Here is a 24,684-nt window from a genome sequence, read left to right on the forward strand (position 1 = left end):
GTGAAAATGCTGTGAAAGCAACGTCACTCCAGAGTCGGAAACGACTGGTGCTTGCGTAGGGGACCTTTCCTTTCCTCTCTCTGAATCAGAGGTTCAGAGTGGCTTACAATCTCCTATATCTTCTCCCCCCACAACAGACACCCTGTGAGGTGGGTGGGGCTGCGAGGGCTCTCCCAGAAGCTGCCCTTTCAAGGGCAACTCCTGCAAGAGCTATGGCTGACCCAACCAAGGCCATTCCAGCAGGTGCAAGTGTAGGGGGGGGAATCAAACGCAGTTCTCCCAGATAAAGTGTCCGCTCACTTAACCACTATGGCTGACCCAAGGCCATTCCAGCAGCTGAAAAGGGGAGGAGTGGGGAATCAAACCCGGTTCTCCCAGATAAGAGACAGCTCACTTAACCACTATGGCTGACCCAAGGCCATTCCAACAGCTGCAAGTGGAGGAGTGGGGAATCAAACCTGGTTCTCCCAGATAAGAGTCTGCACACTTAACCATTACACCAAACTGGCTCTCAAAGAGGCCTGCTGGATCAGATCAGTGATCCTTCCAGTCTAGCTTCTTCACACAGTGGCCAACTAGTTACCCTGGAGGTCTACCAAGCAGGGCATAGAAGCTGAGGCCCTCCCTGAAGAACACAGGAAGTTGCCTTCTACTGAATCAGACTGTCAGTTCATCAAGGTCTGTATTGTCTACTCAGATTGGCAGTGGGCCATTCCGGGATCTCATGCCGAAGTCTTTCACATCATATATTGCTTGGTCCTTTTAGCTGGAGAGGCTGGGGACTGAACCTGGGACCTCCTGCGTGCTGCTTCTGGTACTGCTTTGCTCCCTTGGAATAAGCAGGTTCCCCTAGTGACCATGGCCAGTAGCCAATGATTCAGTGAGCCCCCATTCAGCCAACCAGATGACGTCTTGGGCACACGGTCCGTCTGCCAAGGAACTCTGCTGTAACAGGGCAAGATCACAACAGCCTCCAGCCCAAAGCAACATCCTGGGCCAAAGGATGAGTCAGAAACTCAGCGGGGCAAAACCTTCTCTCCGCCTACCTGTTGTGGAATCCAGCGACTCAATGAACTCCTCTGTCGCATCTCCCAGCAGTCCACGCATCCGGTAAATAATCCGCATTGGCTCTCCCTGGGAAGAACACGGAAGAAACAAGGTGGGGTCTCTGCCGCAGGCGGGAAAGGAGGCACAACCATCTTAAAGATAAGCAGGGCCGAATCCAAGCAGCTTCAGAGGTATGGATGGGGTTAATTTGAAGAACCCTCCAATGGTACTTGTTCTAACCCTTGCTTACAACATCTGAACAAGAAGCTACAATGGGGAGTCATACCCTTGAGAACATACAAAGCTGCCTTATACTGAATCAGACCCTCGGTCCATCAAAGTCAGTATTGTCTAAGACCGGCAGTGGCTCTCCAGGGTCTCAAGCTGAGGTTTTTCACACCTATTTGCCTGGATCCTTTTTAGCTGGAGATGCCGGGGATTGAACCTGGGACCTTCTGCTTACCAAACAGATGCCCTACGCTTGAGCCACCATCCCTCCCTAAATGGGCCCACGCCCATGCCTACCACTTCCTTCCAACAAGATGCAAAACAGGGAATGCAAAATTAAGTTTCGCCCCAGGCTGTACTTTACGTTGAGCATCACTGCCACTTCAAAGGCCTTGGCATGCGACTCCTGACACATGCTGGGAAAGGCTCACAAGCAACACCACCGAGGAGGACTCCTGCAGACACTCCCAGAGAGCCACCAGCGAGTCGTAGAGGCTGGGTCCGCAGTCTGGCTCAGAAGATGGCCACGCCCTAAGAGATGCTCTGGGTCCATTCTGAGCTATGGGCACAGTTCAAGGGTAAGGCCCCACCCCCTGCCAGGCAGGAAGGGCCCTGCTCCATCTTGGAGCACTCCGGGTCAAAACAAGACCCAAAAGCAGCAGGCCGGGCAGAGACCTTGAAGGGCTCCAGGCCGCTGCAGACATTCACCCTCATTCCACCACCTCTGCAGTTGGTAATAATGTTTAAAAACTCAAAACCATGCACTGAGCATTCAGGACAGGGCTGGGTATAAGAACCTAAGAGAAGCCATGTGGGATCAGGCCAATGACCCATCCAGTCCAACACTCCCTGTCACATAAGCACATAAGAGAAGCTCTGTTGGATCAGGCCAATGGCCCCTCCAGTCCAACACTCTGTGTCACATAAGAACGTAAGAGAAGCCATGTTGGATCAGGCCAGTGGCCCATCCAGTCCAACACTCTGTGTCACATAAGAACCTAAGAGAAGCCATGTTGGATCAGGCCAGTGCCCCATCCAGTCCAACACTCTGTGTCACATATGAACGTAAGAGAAGCCATGTTGGATCAGGCCAGTGGCCCCTCCAGTCCAACACTCTGTGTTACATAAGAGAAGCCACGTTGGATCAGGCCAATGGCCCATCCAGTCCAACACTCTGTGTCACAGAAGAACATAAGAGAAGCCATGTTAGATCAGGCCAATGGCCCATCCAGTCCAACACTCTGTGCCACAAAAGAACATAAGAGAAGCCATGCTGGATCAGGCCAATGGCCCATCCAGTCCAACACTCTGTGTCACAGAAGAACCTAAGAGAAGCCATGTTGGATCAGGCCAATGGCCCATCCAGTCCAATACTCTGTACACACCGTGGCCAAAATAAAACCAGGTGCCATCAGGAGATCCTTCAGTAGGGCCAGGACACCAGAAGTCCTCCCACTGTTGCCTCTCCCAAGCACCAAGAATGCAGAGCATCACTTGCCCCAGACAGAGAGTTCCAAGAATACGCTATGGCTAATAGCCACTGATGGACCTCTGCTCCAAATGTTTATCTTGAAGCTGGCAATGCTTGTAGCCGCCGCCACCACCTCCTGTGGCAATGAATTCCACGTGTTAATCACCCTTTGGGTGAAGAAGGACTTCCTTTTATCCATTCTAACCCGACGGCTCAGCAATTTCATTGAGTGCCCGTGAGTTCTCGTATTGTGAGAAAGGGAGAAAAGTACTTCTTTCTCCACCTTCTCTATCCCATGCATAATCTTGTAAACCTCTATCATGTCACCTCACAGTCGACGTTTCTCCAAGCTCTCTATATATACCAAGCAGGGCGATGTGTTCATAAGACTGGCACTTGAAGGGGGAGAGAGAGGGGGGAGACATCTTCGACTGATGGAAAGAAGCGGTGGGGGAGGGGGGAAAGAGTGACAGTTTAATAGGCTTTTAAGTGAAATGGGGTATTAGGAAAGTGCCTAAGCAGGGCAAGGGGCTTGCTGAAACTTTCCCTACAGGAAAAGTGTTGGTTTCATGCCAGGAACCCTGGCTGTTTCTCTCTCTCTCTCTTTCTCCCCAAACTTTCTTATTTTAATACCATTTAAGTCTGAATACAGAGCAGAAAAGAAAGGGAGGAGGAGGAAATCCTAGCTCTGGGAGATGGAGAGCACATTCAGGGGAACTGGGAAGATGGAGCAGGGGACCTGTCAGGCATTCTGCTGCTAAGCCGAATGCGGAATAAGCGGGCGCTTACTGTCAGAGCAGATTCTGAAAGCCCTGGGGAAAACCCACGCGGAGGGGGGGAAGGGGGGGGGGACAGCTCAAAGGCCGGCAAGAGACCCGCAATTAACACTACAGGGAGCTCTGGTAAAATGGCAGACGAACAAAGAGAAAGCCAGAGAGAGAGAGAAGCCAGACAAAGCAACCCAAGGGCTGGTTCTTGTGTGCCTGTCTATCTCCCGGGGAACCGAAGGAGCTCCAGAAGGGGGGGGGGAGGGTTATCAAAAACGGGAGGCAGATGAAAGCGGGTTTGCTGACAGTAATGCCACGGAAGTCCCCAACGCGGCTGTCAAAAGCTGCGGCGCATGCTGGGAAGGGGAGCTGTGCAGAAATTCAACAGGCATCCAAGCGCAGCCAGTGGACCTGGCCCCTCCTAAGCTGCTCAGTCCAAAGGAACGGCCAGTGGCTTCACAGAGCATGTGATGGAGCAGGGAGGGAGGAGAGCACACGGATGGGCCAGCTAGAGTCCTCGTCCTGGTCTCTCCCTTCTCCCGTCCACACTGATCAGTTGGCCTTCGCTTGCTGCAGACCTGAACGCATGTTTGGGGACGTCCCTCTACAGTGAAATGTGGGTCACGTGTGCGCATGCTGGAAACCAAGTAAGCAAAAATGCCATTTCCGAAACCATCACCAATGCTGGCCTCCTGCCAGGGTCTTGGCCCTGGGCTTTATGGAACCAGGTTTTGTGCAGGAGAGTCGGGCACCCAAAGAGGCCCCCTTGTGGCAAGAGCTGCCCTTTTAGCCTGGCAGCCCTGTCCCAGAACAGGGTGGCATAAACCACACAAAACCCCTGCCCCAAGGAGGAAGCCTGCTTCGACTGGGACTCTGTAACAGGGAATGGGCGTGCATCGACATCGTCATAAACAGAGGCTCAAAATACTGAAATGTTAACCCATTAATCCCATCGCCTTTAATCTATCTCTTATATTGGCACACACTTGGAATAAATTGTTGCTAGAAGGAGGAGTGCTACTTTCTGGGCTTACACGACTGCAGCCCTGGGAGAGGGATTCCTTCCTGCTCAAGAGGGTGCCCCGCCACTGATGGCTTGTTTGCCAAGCACTTCTCCCCAAAATAACGGAAAGCAAGCCCCGTTCCCAGAACAATCATATATGAACATATATGAAGCTGCCTTCTACTGAATCAGACCCTCTTTGGTCCATCAAAGTCAGTCTTGTCTACTCAGACTGGCAGCGGCTCTCCACGGTCTCGAGCTGAGGTTTTTCATGCCTCTTTGCCTGGACCCTTTTTTGGAGATGCCGGGGATTGAACTTGGGACCTTCTGCTTCCCAAGCAGGTGCTTTACCGCTGAGCCACCATCCTTCCAAATCATAAACACAACAGCTGCTTCTCAAGAAAACAGTTTGCCTCTCTCTCACTTCCTCTGCTTTCAAGATGTGCTGCTATTTTATCCGCTAACAAATGACCCCCAACCTCTTTCAAATCCATTCTGGTACTACTGGGAACAGTTTACTTCTCCATACTGCTGCAATATGTGTTCATCAATGGGTTTGAGGAACAAAGTCAGAATAAAACAAAAAGTTTAAATATACGTATATAAATAAAAGCAAGGAAGGAAGGAAAACTGCTGGGCAACTGAATCTTTTTTAAATGACAAAAATTTATTAATCTAACGCATTAGTACTTAAACTTAATTTCAACACAGGGATAAGATTAAGGAGGGGTCCAACTGTGTCAAACTGACACAGCCAAGAATATTTTAAGGAGCAGGAGGAGGAGCAAGAATGTGAACCAAAGTTTCTGCGGCCTCCAGCTGGCAAAGTGATATTCAGGAAAACTGAGATAAGAACATCAGCACCAGCTATGGAAAATAAACCAAAGATTTGGGACAGGGAATAGCTAATACTCTTTCCAGAGGTATGCTTCTCTGCCTCACCTTCACACACACACACACACACACACACACACACAAGAATGTAAGAGAAGCCATGTTGGAGCAGGTCAATGGCCCATCCAGTCCAACACTCTGTGTCACAGAAGAACATAAGAGAAGCCCTGTTGGATCAGGCCAATGGCCCATCCAGTCCAACACTATGTCACATAAGAGAAGCCATGTTGGATCAGGCCAATGGCCCCTCCAGTCCAACACTCTGCCTCACACAGTGGCCCCAAAACCCAGGTGCCATCAGGAGGTCTATCAGTGGGGCCAGGACACTAGAAGTCCTCCCACTGCGCACCCGCCAAACACCCAGAATACAGAAAATCACTGCCCCAGACAGAGAGTTCCAATGATAAGCTGCGGCTAATAGCCACTGATGGACCTCTGCTCCAGATGGTTATCCAATGCCCTCTTGAAGCTGTTTATGCTTGTAGCCTCCACCACCTCATGTGGCAGTGAATTCCACATGTTAATCACCCTTTGGGCGAAGAAGTACTTCCTTTTATCAGTTCTAACCCGACTGCTCAGCAATTTTATTGAATGTCCACGAGTTCTCATATTGTGAGAAAGGGAGAAAAGCACTTCTTTCTCTACCTTCTCTAGCCCATGCATGATCTTGTAAACCTCTATCATGTCACCCCACAGTCAATGTTTCTCCAAGCTCAAGAGCCCCAAGCGTTTTAACCTTTCTTCATAGGGAAAGTGTTCCAATCCTTTAATCATTCTAGTTGTCCTTTTCGGCACTTTTTCCAAAGCTATATCATATTTTTTGAGGTGCAGCGACCAGAATTGTACACAGTGTTCCAAATGAGGCCACACCATCGATTTATGCACACACACACACACACACTCCAGGAAACAACAGACTAGGGTAACATTCAACATGCCAGCCTTAGTTGCTACTCTGCCCCCCCCCCCAGTAAGTCCTTTATCACTTTTAAAAATATTAAATGCAGGTCTCTGTTCAAAAACTGTCAGTGCCTTAGAAACAGGGGCCATTTGAACATGTAACATATTAATCTCCCAGCTGCTTCTCTGACAAAACATGAGATCCTTTTGAACATCAGTGATGAGGAAGGGTTATTTTAGCATATTCATTCCTGGAGGATAATACCCAACGTTTGGCACTAATAGGCAAGCAAAACCATCAAATGCTTACAAAATCCCCCCTTCTCCCACACTCCCTTTTCAGGATTTTTTTTTTTTAATAAAAAACCCCCTTTGCTTTCAAAAGTGTTCTGCTATTTTGCATTTGCTAGCTGTCATACACCTCCGGCCTTTTTCCCCCTACTTGAATCTTGAATTATAGATCATTTTCATAATTTCCATGCATTTTGTGTTACCGGCTGAAGCCATGACAGTCAGCTGGCCTAAAATTGACAAGCCCGTCTTAGCACCTTCCTCGCTGCTGCTCACAAGCCTGCCTCTGCCGCCAAGGGAAGAAGCTCTGCCGCTTCTCGCTTCCCGTACTCGGAAGCTAAGACCTTATCAGGCCCTCTGCAAACATGCCTCTCGCTCAGTTGCTCGAGATCCTTTCAGGAGCAAAGACTGGCTCTCGTCTGTGCACCGGCAAGCAGACAGCGCTGATGCACGAGAGCCTAAGGAAGCTTCCGCCTGCCTGTCCGTCAAGATCAGAGCCTTGCTGGGCCGGTATGCAGCAACACACACACACACACACACACATCCATCAAGCTGCCGTGAGCAGCAAGTAAAGCATCAGCTTTGAGAGGCAGCAGACAAACATGCAAATGTCAAATAGGGAGAGAATCACAGAAAACACGACGATGAAACAAGGGGAAAAAATTCCGTGAAAAATAACTAATACAAATAATAATTAAATCTCAATCACAATTCATACGGAAGCTCAATAATTCATGACAACAGGTCTAAAAGACCACAAGAATTTCCTTATATATCTTCACAGTGCGCACAAGCGTTGACAGGTAAGTTGTACAAGGACAAGAAGATATTGGAGTTATATCCCGCCCTCCACTCTGAAGAGTCTCAGAGTGGCTCACAATCTCCTTTCCCTTCCTCCCCCACAACAGACACCCTGTGAGGTGGGTGGGGCTGGAGAGGGCTCTCACAGCAGCTGTCCTTTCAAGGACAACCTCTGCCAGAGCTATGGCTGACCCAAGACCATGCCAGCAGGTGCATGTGGAGGAGTGGGGAATCAAACCCGTTTCTCCCAGATAAGAGTCCGCACACTTAACCACTATGGCTGACCCAAGACCATTCCAGCAGCTGCAAGGGGAGGAGTGGGGAATCAAACCTGGTTCTCCCAGATAAGAGTCTGCTCACTTAACCACTATGGCTGACCCAAGGCCATTCCAGCAGCTGCAAGGGGAGGAGTGGGGAATCAAACCTGGTTTTCCCAGATAAGAGTCTGCTCACTTCACCACTATGGCTGACCCAAGGCCATTCCAGCAGCTGCAAGTGGAGGAGCAGGGAATCAAACCCGGTTCTCCCAGATAAGAGTCCGCACACTTAACCACTACACCAAACTGCCAGAGCTATGGCTGACCCAAGGCCATCCAGCAGCTGCAAGGGGAAGAGTGGGGAATCAAACCTGGTTCTCCCAGATAAGAGTCCACTCACTTAACCACTATGGCTGCCCCAAGGCCATTCCAGCAGCTGCAAGTGGAGGAGTGGGGAATCAAACCTGGTTCTCCCAGATAAGAGTTCCCACACTTAACCACTATGGCTGACCCAAGGCCATTCCAGCAGCTGCAAGTGGAGGAGTGGGGAATCAAACCCAGTTCTCCCAGATAAGAGTCCGCACACTTAACCACTACACCAAACTGGCTCTCCAGGTGCTGGTGCACAACTTAAGATAAAGTCCTCAACATTTCCAAGTCGTGTGTAGAAGTCCTGAAGAAGCCCTCAACGTGGATAGCCGGCAGTATTCTCCACGTTTCCCTGAGACCACATCTGCATCAAGGAGGAATGTTGGACCGTCCACCAGAAGTTTCAGTACAGTGTTCTCCACTTTTGAGACATTGCACTGGACACTGTAAAAAACCTGTACTGGAATTTTTGGTGGATAGTCCACCAAATGCTTGTGCACACTGTGAAGATACAGAAGGAAATTCTTGTGGCCTTTGAGACCTGTTGTCATAAATTTTTGCGCTTTCGTATGAATTGTGATTGAGATTTAATCATTATTTGTATGAGTTATTTTTCACGGATGCAAATGTGGCTTTGACTCCCCAAGACCTGAGAGAAGAGAGAGACTGAAGGAATCTATGAAGAAAGAGAGGCCGGTAAACAATCTCCTGCATCTTTGGGGACAGCCAATCGTATTTATAGCTGTCATATCCTGAGCTCTCTCCCCAGACTCAGGAGCCCTCCCCTTCCACCTCCTTAGAGGACTGGATCTACACCCCCCGCTGTCTTTGGAGGGGACAGAGACAGAGAAGAGCATCGACAGCTGCAAGAGAAGCAGATGGGAGAGGCCCAAGGGCAGAAGGCAAAGCCTGGACAGCAGGAGGGAGGGAGGGAGGCAGATTACATGAAGTACCTCGTTGGTCGGACACCAGACTTTCTTGTAGACTTCAGCCACTGGGAGGTCCAAGCTGATGATCTTGTTGTTCACTAAAAGCTGAAAAGGAAAAAAAAAACCCATGCATGTTCAGTGGCAAACGCAAGCAGTGTCAGGTGGACCCTCTCCATCTAGGGTATTTTCCCCACACTTATGGGCGAAAGATTCCTAAGGCAGGGGCATCCCAGAGGAGAGGGACTTGCACCCAGGGCCAACATCCTACGTGCCTCCTCAATTAATAGATATGAGTAAACACACTTGGAGATTAGCAGGACTTGGGAGCTCAAAAGCCACTTTCGGCCCTGCCCCAACCCATACACAAGAGTGACGCTCCATATAAAGACTTCCAAATTCAGCCTAGGATTCTCTTTTGGATTCCAGGCCTCAGCCCGGGGACATAAGAAGCAACGGCAGAATGCCTCTGAGAGCACACAGAACGCGTCCCTCCTCACAACCCAGTGACCAGAGTCAGCTCTACACGATACACCTCAAAGCGGAGTGGGAGAGGCCCTGCTTCTTGCCCAAGAGGTCCCAGGTTCTGTTCCTCGCCTCTCCAGGTCAAAGGTCTCTGCACTGCCAAAGGAGGAACAGTCCTGGAGGAGTGGAACTGGCCATCCAACTCAGACGGAGGCTTCCGTGGGATCAGGAAGGACAGGCCCTTTGACTGCTGCAAAGCTGCCGTTTCTAAGGCCGCTCCCTCCCTCCCTCCCTCCCCCGAAGCACAGCTGCTTGCCCTGGACTGCCCCTGCCCTCCCGCCCGCCCCCTCACCTCCATGCCGCTGTCATCCTCCAGCAGGGCCACCAAGTCACAGTCCTGGCAGATCTTGTTCTTGATGTCCCTCATGAGGGGCCCGATGCCTGGCTCGTTGCTGCTGTAGGGGTTGCCGGGCATCCTCCCCTGCAGGAAGTCCTCCTGCTGCGGGTCCTTCTCCAGGGTGACAAAGAACTCCGTCACCTCGTTCTCCTCCTGAAGCACATGGGATGGAAACAAGGAGCACCCCTTGAACCTGCCGCCACCAAGGAGGGTGCCCACTGCCTCTCTGAGCAAGCCAGCGCAGCTGTCCCTTCTTTCCGTCTGGTGTGAACTGCTGCTTCAGTCTTTCCAAATGCAGAATCTCACCTTCAGCTTCTTGCCACCTGCCCAGGGCAGGGGGATTTGCCACTGAGAGACGGAAACAGCCTCCTATTGCTATTGGGGCTGCCCAAGCTGGAGCACATACAGACAGCGCTGCAGGAACTGCACTGGCTACCAAGGTAAGATTATAGCGCTGAAATATTTTTATTTATTTTATGTTTTTATATTATTCTATGGTTTACGGCAGGGGTGGCCAACGGTAGCTCTCCAGAAGTTTTTTTGCCTACAACTCCCATCAGCCCCAGCCAGCGTGGCCAATGGCTGGGGCTGATGGGAGTTGTAGGCAAAAAAAACATCTGGAGAGCTACCATTGGCCACCCCTGGTTTATGGTTTTAATGTATTGTTGTATTTACTCACACGCATGCATGTTTATGTAAGCCGCCCTGAGCCCAGCTTGGCGAGGAGGGCCGGGATACAAATGGGATAAAATAAATAAATAAGACAATGGTGTGCCGGATTCGTTAGAAGGTGCTAGTTATAACTTTTGAAGCCCTGTATGGCCGAGGACTCGTTTACTTGAGGGACCGTCTGTCCCCACATGTTCCCCAGAGAGTGCTAAGATCTGGATCCCAACATCTCCTAGTGATCCCCGGGGTGAGGGAGGTGAGATTATTTATTTGATTTGATTTACATCCCACCCTCCCCGCCGAAGCAGGCTCAGGGCGGCTCACAGCATAAAATCCCAACAGCAATTAAAATTAATAAATATTAAAATTACACATTGTACAATAAAACAAGATATTCAACAATTAAAACAGCTAAAAACAGAATATTGGTTTGGAGCTATTTCAGTGGCGACGGCCTTCTTCCACTTCCCTTAAATACAGGTGCCGTGTCAATTAAACGCCAACCGGAAGAGGACATGAGGTTCCGCAGAGCCCTCACTTCATCTGGCAGTTGGTTCCACCAGCAGGGGGCCGCAATCGAGAAGACCCTGTCTCTGGTTGATTTTAATCTGGCCTCCTTCAGCCTGGGGATTACTAATAGATTTTTTTGATCCTGATCTGAGTACTCCTTGGGGAACATGTGGGGAGAGACGGTCCCTAAGGTAGGCAGGTCCTAGACCATAGTGACCACCAGGGATCGGGCCTTTTCAGTGGCGGCCCCGTCCTGGTGGAATCAACCACCTTGCCCAGTTCCGCAAGGCCGGCAGGCCTTCCACTTACCGTAGAAGAATTCTGGAATAACCGCCATCCTGGAACGATGAGGAACATCTAATGCGTTAGCACCAAGCTGTATATTGTTTTAATCTATGTGTTTTAACTTATATATTTACTGTGGTTTTATTGTTTTATGCCTGCGATCATGGCACGCGATGGCCTTTGATGCAAGCCGCCCTGAGCCCGCCTTGGCGGGGAGGGAGGAGCATAAATCAAATTAAACATGAACAAACAACAACATTCCGATACCCATCCATCGGCTCTTGCAAAGGGGTCCCCCCACCCCAAGCTACGGGGCTTAATTTTTAGTCTCAGAACCTGGTTGGCGGGTGAGGATGGAATGGCTCGGGTGGGCAGGGGGGGCTGGCAGGGAAGAATTGGTGGGGGTGGGAAGAGCAGGCACCCTCTCCTACTTTCAGAGTTCTTCCTTTCCACCCCCCCCCCCTTCTGGCCTGAATGGCCCTGGCTAGCCCAATCGAAGCAGGGGCAGCCCTGGTTAGGACCTGAATGGGAGATCACCAAGGAAGTCCAGGGCAGGCAATGGCAAGCCAGCTCCGAACATCTCTTGCCTTGAAGACCCCATGAAGGGTTGTCAGAAGTCAGCTTTGCCTTGATGGCCCTTTCCACCACCACGGTCCAGGACTTCTTTCCTCGAAGGCTCAAGGGTGCCCCCCTCTCCCCCACCAGCTGGACCACAGAGAATTCCACTCGGCCTGTGAGCTACGAAGTCACCTGTGCGCCACCCCTCCCCTTTGTGTCGTGGATTTTGCTGCCTTTCTGGCCAATCTGGCTGGGCTGGCCCTAGCAAAACCTTCTCACCAAAAGAGGTCGGCTCCCCTACCGGATAGATAATACTGCAAAGCCTCTCGAAAATGAAGACAGGCGTTCGATAGTCGTCCAGGCTGTACCGCTTGGCTGTTTCGATGCAGACAGCCATGAAGGCCTTGGTTTCTGATTCCGTCCCTGCCGAGAGACAGAGGGGGGGGGGGGGTTCAGTTCTGCAGGAACAAGCAGCTTTGCCTGTACAGAGCGTGGAGATTTTCATGCTGGAATTTACAGTGCTAGAGACCAAAAACTCCTGCAGACACAAATAAAACCTCTTTGCAAGACCACCCCCACTGTTCAAATGTGACTAATTTCGAACACAGTTAGCACAGACGTGCTGTGTCTGTGGCGGTGATGCGCCACAGAACAGATCAACATTACAAAGCTCAAATGACTCCTTAAAGCTGCTGATGGCCATTAACACTGTGACCGCAAGAAGCCTGTGCCACGTCATAAACCTTGCTAAGCGCAACGCTTATTATGTCTCTTTCCCACTTGTCCCTGTTTTTCCAGGGCAGCCTGCCTCACACAGGGAGAAGGGGGAAGGGGAGGGAAGGCCTGCCCCACGTCAGACTGCAGGGAGTGGATTCCAGATGCAAATGCAAACATGCACATGAGAAAACTGGCCCTGCAAGGCGAAAGGGTCAACCCACTCCCTTGGCTAGCTCTGCTGCCTGTGTTGTTTGCAGACTGTTTTAAACACAGGAGAACGTTCCAAAACGTGATGCTCCCCCGACTGTCCAAAGCGGTGCAGTCACAGAGTCACAGAGCTGGAAGGCACCTCCAGGGTCTTCTAGTCCTTCCCTTCTATCACACAAACCAGGCCAAAGAGAGGCAGAAGGCACAGTGACTGGGCATGTTCCAAGTTTGGTTTGAATTCAGCCAAGAAGGATTCAGTCCACGAAGATGCAAAGAATAAATGGACACAAGTCTGACATTAGAAACCTCAACATCCAGTAGCAGTGCTCTTACAGAAAGGAATTTCAAAGGGAGATCAGAAAGAGAGACTGCTGAATTGCAACTGATAATGAAGCTCAAGACAAGGCATCCTCCAGGACCGAATTGAGACCTCGTTTTCCTGTTTCATTAACAATGTGTGCTATTATCATTTGACACCTGAAATCACGCCACTCTCAAAGGTATAAGGACCAACCCCAGTGTTCTAACTCCTAAACAGGGTCTTTTTGAAAAAATAAAATCCAAACAGGAACAGAGAAATCCAATCTTAAAATAACCTTTTCAGGATAAGCCAAAATACTTTCTTCAATGTAAACTGTGCTTGTCCAAAGACTCCATCTACCTGTCGTCATGTCCTCCAGCATCTCGAGCAGCATGTCTTGGGTCTCGTCGATGAGCTTCGTCCGCTGTACCACCAGCTTTCTCAGGCACAGGTAGCCGTTCAGCACCGTCCCCACCAGCCGGCTCTTGAAGTGCCGCTTGATGGACTCGACTTCCACAAAGGAGGAGAGGAGGCCTTGGGAGCAAGAGACAGTGCTGGGTCAGGACCCGGGCTTCCAGGGATCCAGGACAGAGGGAAGGCCAAAGCCAGGCCTGTGACATACCTGTGATGCTCTTCAAAGCATAGCCCTGCTGCAGGTCAGTACTGAGCGTGGCTTCCTCCAGGGCAAGGAGGCGGGCGATTTCCTAGAAAGAGAAGCGAGAATCATCAGACGAGAGAAGAGCTGGTGCAGCCTACCCACTCAGAGACAAGTCAGGAAACCCCCAAACATGCAAAGTGGCTTTAAACAGTTCACAGGCACATGCAGCCACACTCTCCCTGTCTGCAGAGTGGGGATAAGAAGAGGAAGACGGTTGAAAGGAAAAAAAGGCTTCTTGGCCCATTCGCAGGACTGCAGAAAGCCCAGCTGGGGGATGTTCTCCATATACCTGTCAGTTCTTTCTAGCCCTCAGCAATGGATGGGATTAAACGGCTTCTGTTAGCCACAAACAAGGGTCACAGCTAGCCCATGTCCAAGGGCTGGAGTTGGGGCCCTGTTCCTGTGTCTGCTTTCAGAAGGGACTGGGCCCTGGCACCAGAAATTTTTTTATTGGGATTACAAATGGAAAAATTTCCGAAACAAGATAGAACGATAATTTGGTACATACTTTCAGCTGCAAGGACACTATACGCGCAGATGTGGAAGCAGGATAAAATACCAGAAAAATGGGACTGGACTTTAAAAGTTATGCATTGGAGTGAAATGGACAAGTTTACAAGAATCTTAAAAGAAAATAATCTAGAGAAGTTTAAAAATGAATGGGGAAAATATGTTGAAAAACAATGGAAGGTTAAAGGATTCTTGGCGATTTTTGACAAATAGTTCAACTTTGGAGGAAGTATACATGGACTATAGTCAAAAAGCGAGAATATGGGAATATACTTTCTTTTAATTTTCTTTTGATAAGGACTAAAGGATTATAATGAAGATGGATTATAATTACAAGATATGGTTTTTTCTTTCCTTTTTATCTTCTTGTTGTAAGGTTTTTTATGAAGATTCTTTATGCGATAAAATTACCTTTTAGTTCTAGCAGTTTACTTAAATACACCGTCGGAGGTCATGAAAAGGGGGGGAGGGAGGAGAAAAATGTAACGTATGAACTTTTAATAGACGATGAGTATTACTGCAATATATTACAGTATAATAAAGTTGTTTTAAACAAAGAAGGGACTGGGCCCTGAGACTCTAATGCAGCTTGCACTCAAGGGTTTGTGTGGCGCTCTGCAAGACCGGAGCAAGTCACGTGCAGATGTCCCACCTTCTCCGCACCAACCGCAAGGCAGGAACCCAGGCCCTACCTTTGTAATCAGGTTGCCCACGTAGGGCAGGACCCCTCTTGCTGCTAGGTAGACCTTCCAGCGGGCAGGCTTGATGAGCTTCTGGTAGAGGGCCAGGTACTCTGCCGCACACTCCCCTGCAACGCTCAGCTCGTCCAGGTAACTGAAGGAAGGAGGGAAAGGAGAGAAGGTAAGTGCTCTGCAAAAAGAACCACAGACAGAGAGGGAGCAGGGACTGGTAGATGTGGGGACTTGTTTCCTTGAGTCTGGGCCATGTTCAGGGGACCTGCCCAGAAGATGATCGGGGATTCATCAAGGAGAAGTAGCCGACAGACCTCTTGTCCACTCTGGCTGACCTTCCCCTGCAGCAGAGCATGCCCTGAAGCTGTGTCCTGTTTATGCAGAGCAGCTCTGAGGCAAACCAAAGGAGGTGATTCATGCCAGGAAAACAGGGCTGGTCTGCAGCTGACCCATAGGGCTGGATCCTGCAGATCTGCTGCTTCTCAGCACAGGGGAAGATGCTACTGGGATCAAGACACATCCTGCTTCTTAGGGGACATGCAGGGCAAGGGCCAGCCACGCAGTCACAACACTCCTTGTGGGACAAAGTGGCCCTCAGGGAAAGGGAGCTTGGGGACCACTGCCACACCTGGTGAGCAAATTGAGGACTTGCTGCTTCCGGCTTGGGATGGTCGCCAGAGCCTCCACGATGGTGCAGGCGGCTTGCCTGGCAGCCTGGGTTGCAGGAGTGAACAAGACCTAGAAGAAGACGGAGGCCAAAAGGTCAGGGAGGGTGCCGAAAAGATCACACGGAGAAAGCTGGAGACCAGCACTGCCGCTCAAGGGTTTGGCACAGCGTGGGAGAACCAGCTTCGGCCACCCACTCGGCAGGGTCCCTGGGACCTCTCCTCTCTCACAAGTCCTCCGCCACACCTGTCCAGCTATGCAATTGCTACCTGATGCTCATTCCGATGGCTTTACCTTCTTTCAAATAGGGTATTCTAGAACTGTCTAAGCTACTTTTGGAGAGCTGGTTGCTCAAAAGCAGGGTAGAATAGTTTTCCCCAGAATAAAAAGAAGCCCTTTTATTTGTCAGACAAGAAGAGCCAGGGAGAGGCCTACACAGCTGAAGCTGGCCTCTCTCTCTCCATCTCTCACCCGGCGCAGCCAATTGTTGTGGCCCAGCTTCAGATCCAGGGGGCAGGTCCTCTTCCCCCGCCTGCTCATGAACTGCTTCCACTTCCAGGTGTACTTCTCGGCCAGGTAAAGCTGGCGAAGCTCCAGCCGGCTGGGGGTCTTCCCATTCACATCAATGCCTGAGATCAGGACGAGAGTGAAAGCAGCAGGTAGGGGAAGGGTCTGGATCCAGCACGCCGGACCAGATTAAGGATGTCAGTGTTCAAGGGTCACGCAGAGGCTTGGCTGGTGAAGCCCATCAAACCAGGGAAACCCTCTCTTGTGGCCCAGCTGGGCTCTTCCGGGGAAAGCAGGCCAGTCGGTTTGGGGACAGCTGAACTGCTCAGAAGGCTGGAAGCCTTCAGGCAAGACTGACTGCACCAGGAGGGAGCTGCCACCGGTATAAAATGAAGCGCATTGGAAAGAAAGCAGCTCTGCTCGAAGAGGAGGAGAAGAAAGGGACAGAATGGGCTCTCCTGGGCTCAGACTAGCCCAAAAGCCTGGGTCATACCTCTGGCAGGGAGACATTTCTTCCAAGCCTCGTACGATGCTTTTGGTTCCCTCTTGAGCCACAGCTGGGCCTGAGCATGGATTTCGTTGCTGTACGGCTTGACGGTGGTGAGGGAGTCAACGGGGACATCCTAGGAAGCCAAGGGAACATCTCTGTGGCAGCCCCAAGCAGACCAAAAGCACCATCTTCCCTGAAGACCTCCCCCTCCCGCTCTAGTTACCCACGCCTCCTGATCAAGGAGGTAAGCCCTAAAGGATCCAGAGTCCCATCTACTGAAGCGTTGCAGGTTTCCCACAATATACAATACAAATTTAAAATGCAGTTTAAATCACAAAATAAACCTGCAAAAGGCAAAGGAAACAACCTACAGAGGACTAATAAGGCGGACAAAAATATCCTAGCAGTAAAAAGAAAAAAAAATAACAAGAAGCAGTGATCAAACAAATAGCTTTGAAGCTCTGTGGAGCAGGCTCCCTCTATCAAATACTCCCATGGCGCAGAGTGGTAAGCTGCAGTACTGCAGCCCAAGCTCTGCTCATGACCTGAGTTCGATCCCAGGTAAGCTGGGTACAGGTAGTCGGCTCAAGGTTGACTCAGCCTTCCATCCTTCCGAGGTCGGTAAAATGAGTCCCCAGCTTGCTGGGGGGAAAGTATAAATGACTGGGAAAGGCAATGGCAAACCACCCCGTAAAAAGTCTGCCGTGAAAACGTCGTGATAAGACGTCACCCCGGAGTTGGAAATGACTGGAGCTTGCTCCTTTGCCTTTTTTTTTTTTTTTTTAAACCAAATCTCATATGTTTCAAACAGAACCTCAATGGAAAAAAAATATCCTGGAATTTTATATTGTCATGGAGCAATTTCTTAAAAAAACCCAAATCTGGAGAGTGCAATTGTGCATGGTTTTACCTGCGCTCAGAAGCGGTACTTAGTTCTGAATCAGCATTCAGAGTCTCACCGGTAAGGCAAAACTCCTGGGATTTCCCACCTCCTCTTGAAGTAGCCCAGCCCATTCCAACAACGTTCATAACCAGAAATGCCCACACTGCACGAGACCGGAAACTTATTCTACGTGCAGAGAAGACACGAGCCCAGGAAAGGATCAGATCCCTTAAGGGCGAGTGGAGAAGATACCTTGTTTTTCTTGCTGGTGGGGGCAGGAGGCTTGATCAGCTTCTGCAGGATGCGGAGGCACATCAAGGTGATGTTCTCAACCACCACCGGTGTCTTAATGTTCACGGCCATCAGGAAAAGGCTGAGAGCTGGAAAAGGCGGCAGACAAAACAAAGGGGGACCTGAGAACCGGAAGGGAAACCACTGGCAGGACCACCTGGCCCGCAACTAGCACTAGCCCTCTTGTTTCGCTTCCGCCCATTTGCAAGACCTCACTGACTCTTGCAATGCGGAACCGGAGGGGATGCAGAATTTCCCAGGTTCCCCTCTTAGGAAGCTGCTCTGGGGGAGGCTGGAAGGGAGAAACCCAGCATGGATTTCCAAAACTACCCCACCGCCAATGTGGCAGGTTCTCTGCCCTTCGATGGGCATCAGTGGCTATGTCTACCCAGTCTTCAGGGCAGGATATGAATTTTCCAGGCAGCCTGATTCCACCCCACCGTCTTGGCCCTTGCCTGCTCCTCCTAGCCAGGGTTGGAGGTGGCAGAGCAAAGGACCTTCTGCACCCTACTGAAGGCTCTGCTACTGAGCCACACCAACTGCTTGAGCTACAATTCCTCCTCCAGCCGAGCACTGGCTGGCAGGCGCTTTCTGGGGTCTGAGAGAGAGAGAGAGAGAGGGGCAGCCTGACCTTCTATCTGGACCTGGGACTTCAGGCAAGCAAGAGCTCCTACTCCGCTGGCCACCCTTTGGGCTGCAGGGACTCACCACAGCGCAGCCGCAGCTCCCAGCAGCTGTCCTCCTTGGAGATGGAGTCCGTCAGCAGCAGCATCTCGTACTGGAGGCTGCTGGCCTGTGATGGAAGCAAAGGGCAGAGAGGTGGGTCAGTCTGAAGCACCGGTTGTTCTCCTTCGGCCACCCTTGCAGGGGAAGCCGAGAAAGCAGGCAAGTCTGACATCTGTCCTCAGAGAGTGCAACAGGCCAACAGGTGGAAGGAATTCGATCCAGGACAGATGCTTTGGTTCACCCCATGTCTCTTTAAAAACAGAACCATGCAAATATCCCTGCAGAGTTGCCACGAGGGCATGTTTGCGGGGAAGTTAATGCAATCGGAGTGAGTCAGACGCTACTCTTACAGGGGCTCTTACAACCCCGCCTCCACCCACCCAAAGATGTGGCCAGAAAACAAGTCCAGAAAGCCCCAGGCCTCCTCACCAGGTCAGGGTTTGCCCAGTGGCCCTTCAGAGCAGCCGACACTTTGCCGATGATGAGGTCGTTCACCTGCTGGGTGGCTTCTGGGTGGTCCCTGTTACCGGGCAGGGGAGAAAAGCAATTAGGAGCCTTACAAGCTTTATAAAAATTACAGGGAAAGGTATCGTTAATTACATTTGATACAAAGAGAAAATCCTTAAATATATACAATACAAATAACCAGTTCTCAATTAAAATATTGCACGCAATAGTAATAACAAAGTCCAGATCTTCCCAGCTGCACAGGTGTGTGTATTTAGCTTGTTCTATCAACTACAGTGAGATATGTCTTCCTACAGCTTCTTTAACTTGTTCTCTTGGCCCATGTCTATTCCAGTATCTAATAATTTATCTATTAATGAGATAAATAGAGGGTTAATTATAATAATTTTCATATAGTCTTGGTTATCTTTTGCTAAGGTAACTGTAATTTTTAGTGAAGATTGTATAACGGTGAAAATATGTTGAAAAGTAATTGAAAGTTAAGAGACACTTAGTAGTTTATGAAAATATTATCTGAACTTTTAAGGGGAAGAGAAAATGGTAACATGGATTTCTGATCTGATATATAACTTAGTAGAAGTTAGACTATGGGATAAATATAGGGTTAATTTTAATAATAATCAATATATAGTCTTGATTTATTTTATATTAAGGTAGATAGAAAGAGAAGATTCTACAAGCGTGAATTTTACCTTTCTTTTCTTTTTAATTGTATTAAGCACCAGCAGAGGTCAAAGAAAAGAGGGCTGGGGGGGGAGGTGGAAATTTTGTAATGTATTGATCAGTATTTTGAAACTTATATTTGATAAATGTCTTTCAATATGTTGCGAAAATAATAAAATTTTATTATTTAATAATAAAATTAAATAAGTAAGTAAGTTAGTTTTATTCTTATATCCCGCCCTCCCCCGCCAAAGGCGGGCTCAGGGCGGCTCACAGACATGGCACGCCATGATTTAGATAAAATACAAGATAAACAATGATTTAAAATACAGTTCAATTACATAAATTAATTAAAATAGATAAAACAGGTGCTATAACTACTATCAATCACAATTATACATACTGTCATACAATCATTACTGTCAGTCAGTAAAATAAAAAATTAAAATTAAAAATTAAAAAATAAAATTAAAAATAATTAAATAAAATATTCCAGTATCTAATAAACGGAGTCTAAAGTGCAGCAAACAATTCCTGGGAGCCTTTTTTTCCTGCACAGATACTCTTATATACCGTTATCTTATTCCTCCATGCTGCATTCCAAAAGGCAGGGTGTTAACAGCTCTTGAGTGAGCCATTCCTCAACATGGAAGGCAGACAAGACACACACTGCGTCTAATTCCCTCACTCCTCTCTAGCCAGCTGGGGCTCAGGAAAGGATGCTGCTAACACGTACCCTTGCCCTGGGAGCCTTGTGTTTTCAGGAGCAGGCCCCAACCCTACAGATGGCTCTATCACAGGACCACCTTCTGGACGGTGGAAGGCCCAGCACCCTGGCCCCCCTGTGGAAGGCCCCAGACCAGCGGTGGCCAAACTGTGGCTCGGGAGCCACATGTGGCTCTTTCACACCTACTGTGTGGCTCTCAAAGCCCCCACTGCCCCGTTGGCCTGCTTGGAGAAGACAATTGTCTCTTTAAAGCACTTCTCCAAGCCAAGGCAGCCAACAGCATAGAGAATGTATTTAATGTCAAAGTTGCTTTCTTTCAACCTCTCCTTCCCCTCATCCCTCCCCCATCTATTTGCCTCCCTCCCTTCCTTGCAGCTCTCAAACATCTGACGTTCACGTCTTGCAGCTCTCAAACATCCGATGTTTACTCCGTGTGGCTCTTACATTACGCAAATTTGGCCCCCCTGCCCTGGACCAACCTGGTCAGAAGGCACATGAGCTGGCGGACCTCCTCTCGCATGGTGGCCGCCCCACGCCGCAGGTTGTAGTCAAAGAGCTCTCGGATGAGGCCTTGGGACACGAGGATGTGGCGGATGGCGGCATTGGTGGCCAGCGCCCGCAGCAGGGTGATGCAGTGCTCGGTGACGGCCGAGGCGCAGCCATAGCACTTGGTGGAGGAAGTGTGGCCGCAGCCCAGGACAGAGAGGGCGCGGTACTGGCTGGCGGTGAAGGTGGGCTGAACCGCGGAGCGGGAGGACTTGCTGGCCGCCTCTCTCTGCTGCAGGTCGTACTCCAGGAGCTCCTTCCGCGAGGCGAAGACCTTCTGCAGGCGGATAAAGGAGGGAGAGGGGAGCTCAGGGGATGGTGGAGAGAGCCAGCTTGCATCCTCGCCTCTGGACAGCCCCTATCGGGGCCAAGTCAAACCTCTCCATTCCAACCAACTAACCCCCCTTAGCCGAAAATGAAAGTCAGTCCCCGAAAAGAGGCTGCAGCTACAACACTGCCCTCTAGAGGCAACATTCAGCCACAACAGCTGCAGCTCAGAGACACAATGCAAAGTTGGCAAAGAAATCCCAAATAAGGTTCTCTAGCAGGGTTTTTTTTTTTAATTAGCAGCCTATAATACATTGCTTTGAAGTTCAGAGGCAAGCGGTGTTTAACCTCCTCCTCTGGCTCGTTTATGATTCAAATAACCCTTGCCAAGTTGGAATTATTTCCACCGGGTATGAGTCAAGAGAAAAGAGATTAGGTACAAGTGAGGTGCTGGTCTCCTTTCTACGCTGCCAGAGTCAAAGCTAATTGCTGGGGGGGGGGGGGGGAAGGGTGTTAAACTGGGGAAGAGGCCTGGGAGGAGGAATACGACTGCCACCAGTGCCCCTTCCCACCCTCCAAAGCAGCTGTACTATGTGTAGCTTTTTCAAAAAGGAAATCCGAATCATGGCTCTCTCACATCATTTCTATTTTAACCAGAAGCAGAAAAACAGGCCAGAGAACTACATGTTTTAAATCAGCAATGTGGCTGCAGAAAACTAGCTCTGGAAAGCGAGAGTGGGAGAGGTTCCCCTTCTTCTCAAAACTGGCCTTTTCCCTTGGGGAGGGACGGTGGCTCAGTGGTAGAGCATCTGCTTGGGAAGCAGAAGGTCCCAGGTTCAATCCCTGGCATCTCCAAAAAAGGGTCCAGGCAAATAGGCGTGAAAAGCCTCAGCTTGAGACCCTGGAGAGCCGCTGCCAGTCTGAGAAGACAATACTAACTTTGATGGACCAAAGGTCTGATTCAGTATAAGGCAGCTTCATATGTTCATATATGTTCCCTGCCTGGGCTTAAAATGTATGCAGCATCCAACTCCGGCTCGAAGGATGCTTTAAATGGGGTGGCTTCCCCAAGCGTGCACGGTGCCAGAACAGGCAGCTTCTTGCAGAAGAGGCACCCATCCTCTGGGGATAGGGAGCCAAAACCCTTGGGTTTGCATGAAAAACTTCCATCCAAGTCAGTTTCACTTTCCCCCTCATCCCTGCGGCACGGAGGCTGCTTACCTGAATTATCTTGGAGAGCTCATCGAAAGAATTCTTGCAGTCGCCACAGTATTCCTGCGCCAGCTGCAGAATGTATCTGTTCACACTGGCCGAGGTGGAGCTGATGCCTCCGCTGCCGCCGGCGTCGTCCTGAAATATGAGGGGGGAGAGAGAATTCTGCCAGTGGAAAAGTAAGAGGGAAGGGAATTGCACAGAGAGGGGAGAGAAGACACCCAAGAATTGGGGACCAAGTTTAAACAGACGTCTTTATACCAGCACGCAAACTGGCTATGCAATGCCCTGCCATAAAAACTACACAAGCATAGAACTGCCAGAATCCTGCACATTTACTTATCAAGTTTCTAGTCCCTACAGCTGTGGAGTCTTGAATACACGTGAATGACATCTCTTCCAGCAATAACCTAGATTTTAATTACTGTGATCCGTTCCCTTGGACACCAAGTGGCTCCAAGTTGTGCCTCTCCTTCTGAGTAACCAACTGCAGATAGCGCCTGAGACACCACAACAAATATGGTCTGAGACCCCAAACTAAAGAATCAGAAACTCCCAGGATTCTTTGGTTGTCAAAGATTTCAGGTTTTCATGGCTGGTAACATCATTAGGGTTTGTAGAATCTTTCGGGCTCAAGTGCCGTGTTCTACTGGAGAAAGTTTTCCTTCCAGACGTTTCGTTCTCAGCTGCGGAGAACGAAACGTCTGGAAGGAAAACTTTCTCCAGTAGAACATGGCACTTGAGCCTGAAAGATTCTACAAACCCTAATTCTTTGGTTGGTTTGGGCCTATTGGCCAGGACAAGGAACCCAAATATTTGATCTGCCAAATGTAGGATTGAGAATGTGCTGCGGGTTCACTAATGCCACCCTCTCTTCTCCTGCACACCAATGCACCCCTCCATTTCCTGGTTTCCTCCAAGTGCAACTTGCCACAGTTAGAACACACAATCTTAGTGTGTAGTGGTGGGGCCTAATTTTCCTGGTGGGCTGAGAAATCACCGCCCGCCCCACCCAGCAGGGTATTGGTTCTCCGCCTGCGGTTACCTGTGGTTTCTCTGGCGCAGCTTCGTTCACTTTGCAGAGGAGGCTTTCCAGCTGAGGCCGATGCCCCATGAGCTGGTGGTAGACTCTGTCGGCCTTGTCCAGCAGGGTGTTGATGTTGGTCACTGCCTTCGAAGCGCAAGAGTGCAGGAGGTGTTATTTCAGACCCGGTTTTGCTATGCTGATGAACACTCAGCAAGCACTTAAATCTGACCCCTGCAAAGCCAGCGCAGTGGCTACCACTGCAGGGGGGGGGGCTCCATGCTGAGAACCTATGTCAGCTGCTGCTCTCCATGATGAGGGGAAGAGCTGCCTGTGAGGGAAGGGTCCATCCTCCTCCTCCCTGTCCACCTTTCTGGGGTGTGGAAGTGATTCCAGCTCAGGGAACGCTCAGCGGCGAGACGCCTGGCTCTCCTGGGAGGGAAGCTCACCTTCTTTCTGTCCTCCTCGTTCTCAATGGGATCCACCGCGCAGCAAGGCTTGGCGTAGAGCATGAAGTCGAAGCGAGCGTATTTGCAGAAGCCGCAGGCGTTGCAGAGGAAGGGGTCCTTCTCGTCATAATTGATAGACCTGGGAGGTGGAGAACACGGTGGGTTTGGGGGGGGGCAGCCCCAGCCCAAAGAGCCTCCCCCCTCTTCCCAGCTGCCCACAGGGAGGCCACAGGTGGGAGGAGGGAGCAGCTCTGCCCACACGACACTGGAGCCCCCTCCCCTCCCTGCCTTTTAAAAGGCTGCACATTGTTACAGGAGCCCTTTTGCAGCTGAAAATCAGCTTCCCCATCAAAGGACGGTCCTTAGAAAATGGCAGAGGAGCTGGGAAACCTGTTTCTGGACAGCACTGCTTCAGGCTGTGGGTGAGGGCTCAGCAGGACTCACTCCTTGTCCCTACTGAAACAAATATATCCCCGCAGGCAGAAAGCTAACACGTCAGGGAGTTGACACAAAATCTCTATGCTCCCCATATCTAGTTTTCTACAAGTATGGAGTGTCTCCTTTCAATTACCTGCAGCCAGAAGCGATACAGGCCAGGCACAGATTCGCCACCCCAATAAAGAAATGTGCCTTTGCAAGAAGAGCACCCCAAAGAGAACAAACCTGGCAACTGCTGGACAAGAAACGAGCCACGTCTGCCCAGCGGTACCTCCCACTGTACCTCTCTAGGCCCAAACCTCAGGTGGGGAGGGACGGTGGCTCACTGGTAGAGCCTCTGCTTGGTAAGCAACAGGTCCCAGGTTCAATCCCCGGCATCTCCAACTAAAAAGGGTCCAGGCAAG

At 50.1% G+C, this 24,684-nt stretch overlaps 1 protein-coding gene across 1 annotated transcript in view; it reads right to left on the minus strand.

Annotated features, from left to right (window-relative positions):
* Positions 1–24,684, minus strand: part of UBR4 (ubiquitin protein ligase E3 component n-recognin 4) — a 148,850-nt gene that overhangs the window by 24,521 nt on the left and 99,645 nt on the right. The window contains 17 exon segments of the mRNA XM_060259383.1: positions 1,047–1,134; positions 8,982–9,062; positions 9,772–9,969; positions 12,140–12,261; positions 13,424–13,597; positions 13,686–13,767; positions 14,924–15,065; positions 15,552–15,661; positions 16,061–16,218; positions 16,590–16,719; positions 17,722–17,849; positions 18,469–18,553; positions 18,916–19,006; positions 20,824–21,167; positions 22,379–22,507; positions 23,415–23,540; positions 23,843–23,981. Of these exon segments, the coding sequence (XP_060115366.1) occupies positions 1,047–1,134; positions 8,982–9,062; positions 9,772–9,969; positions 12,140–12,261; positions 13,424–13,597; positions 13,686–13,767; positions 14,924–15,065; positions 15,552–15,661; positions 16,061–16,218; positions 16,590–16,719; positions 17,722–17,849; positions 18,469–18,553; positions 18,916–19,006; positions 20,824–21,167; positions 22,379–22,507; positions 23,415–23,540; positions 23,843–23,981 (2,327 nt within the window).

Source organism: Heteronotia binoei, chromosome 18 (genome assembly GCF_032191835.1).
Source record: "Heteronotia binoei isolate CCM8104 ecotype False Entrance Well chromosome 18, APGP_CSIRO_Hbin_v1, whole genome shotgun sequence".
Lineage (NCBI taxonomy): Eukaryota > Metazoa > Chordata > Lepidosauria > Squamata > Gekkonidae > Heteronotia > Heteronotia binoei.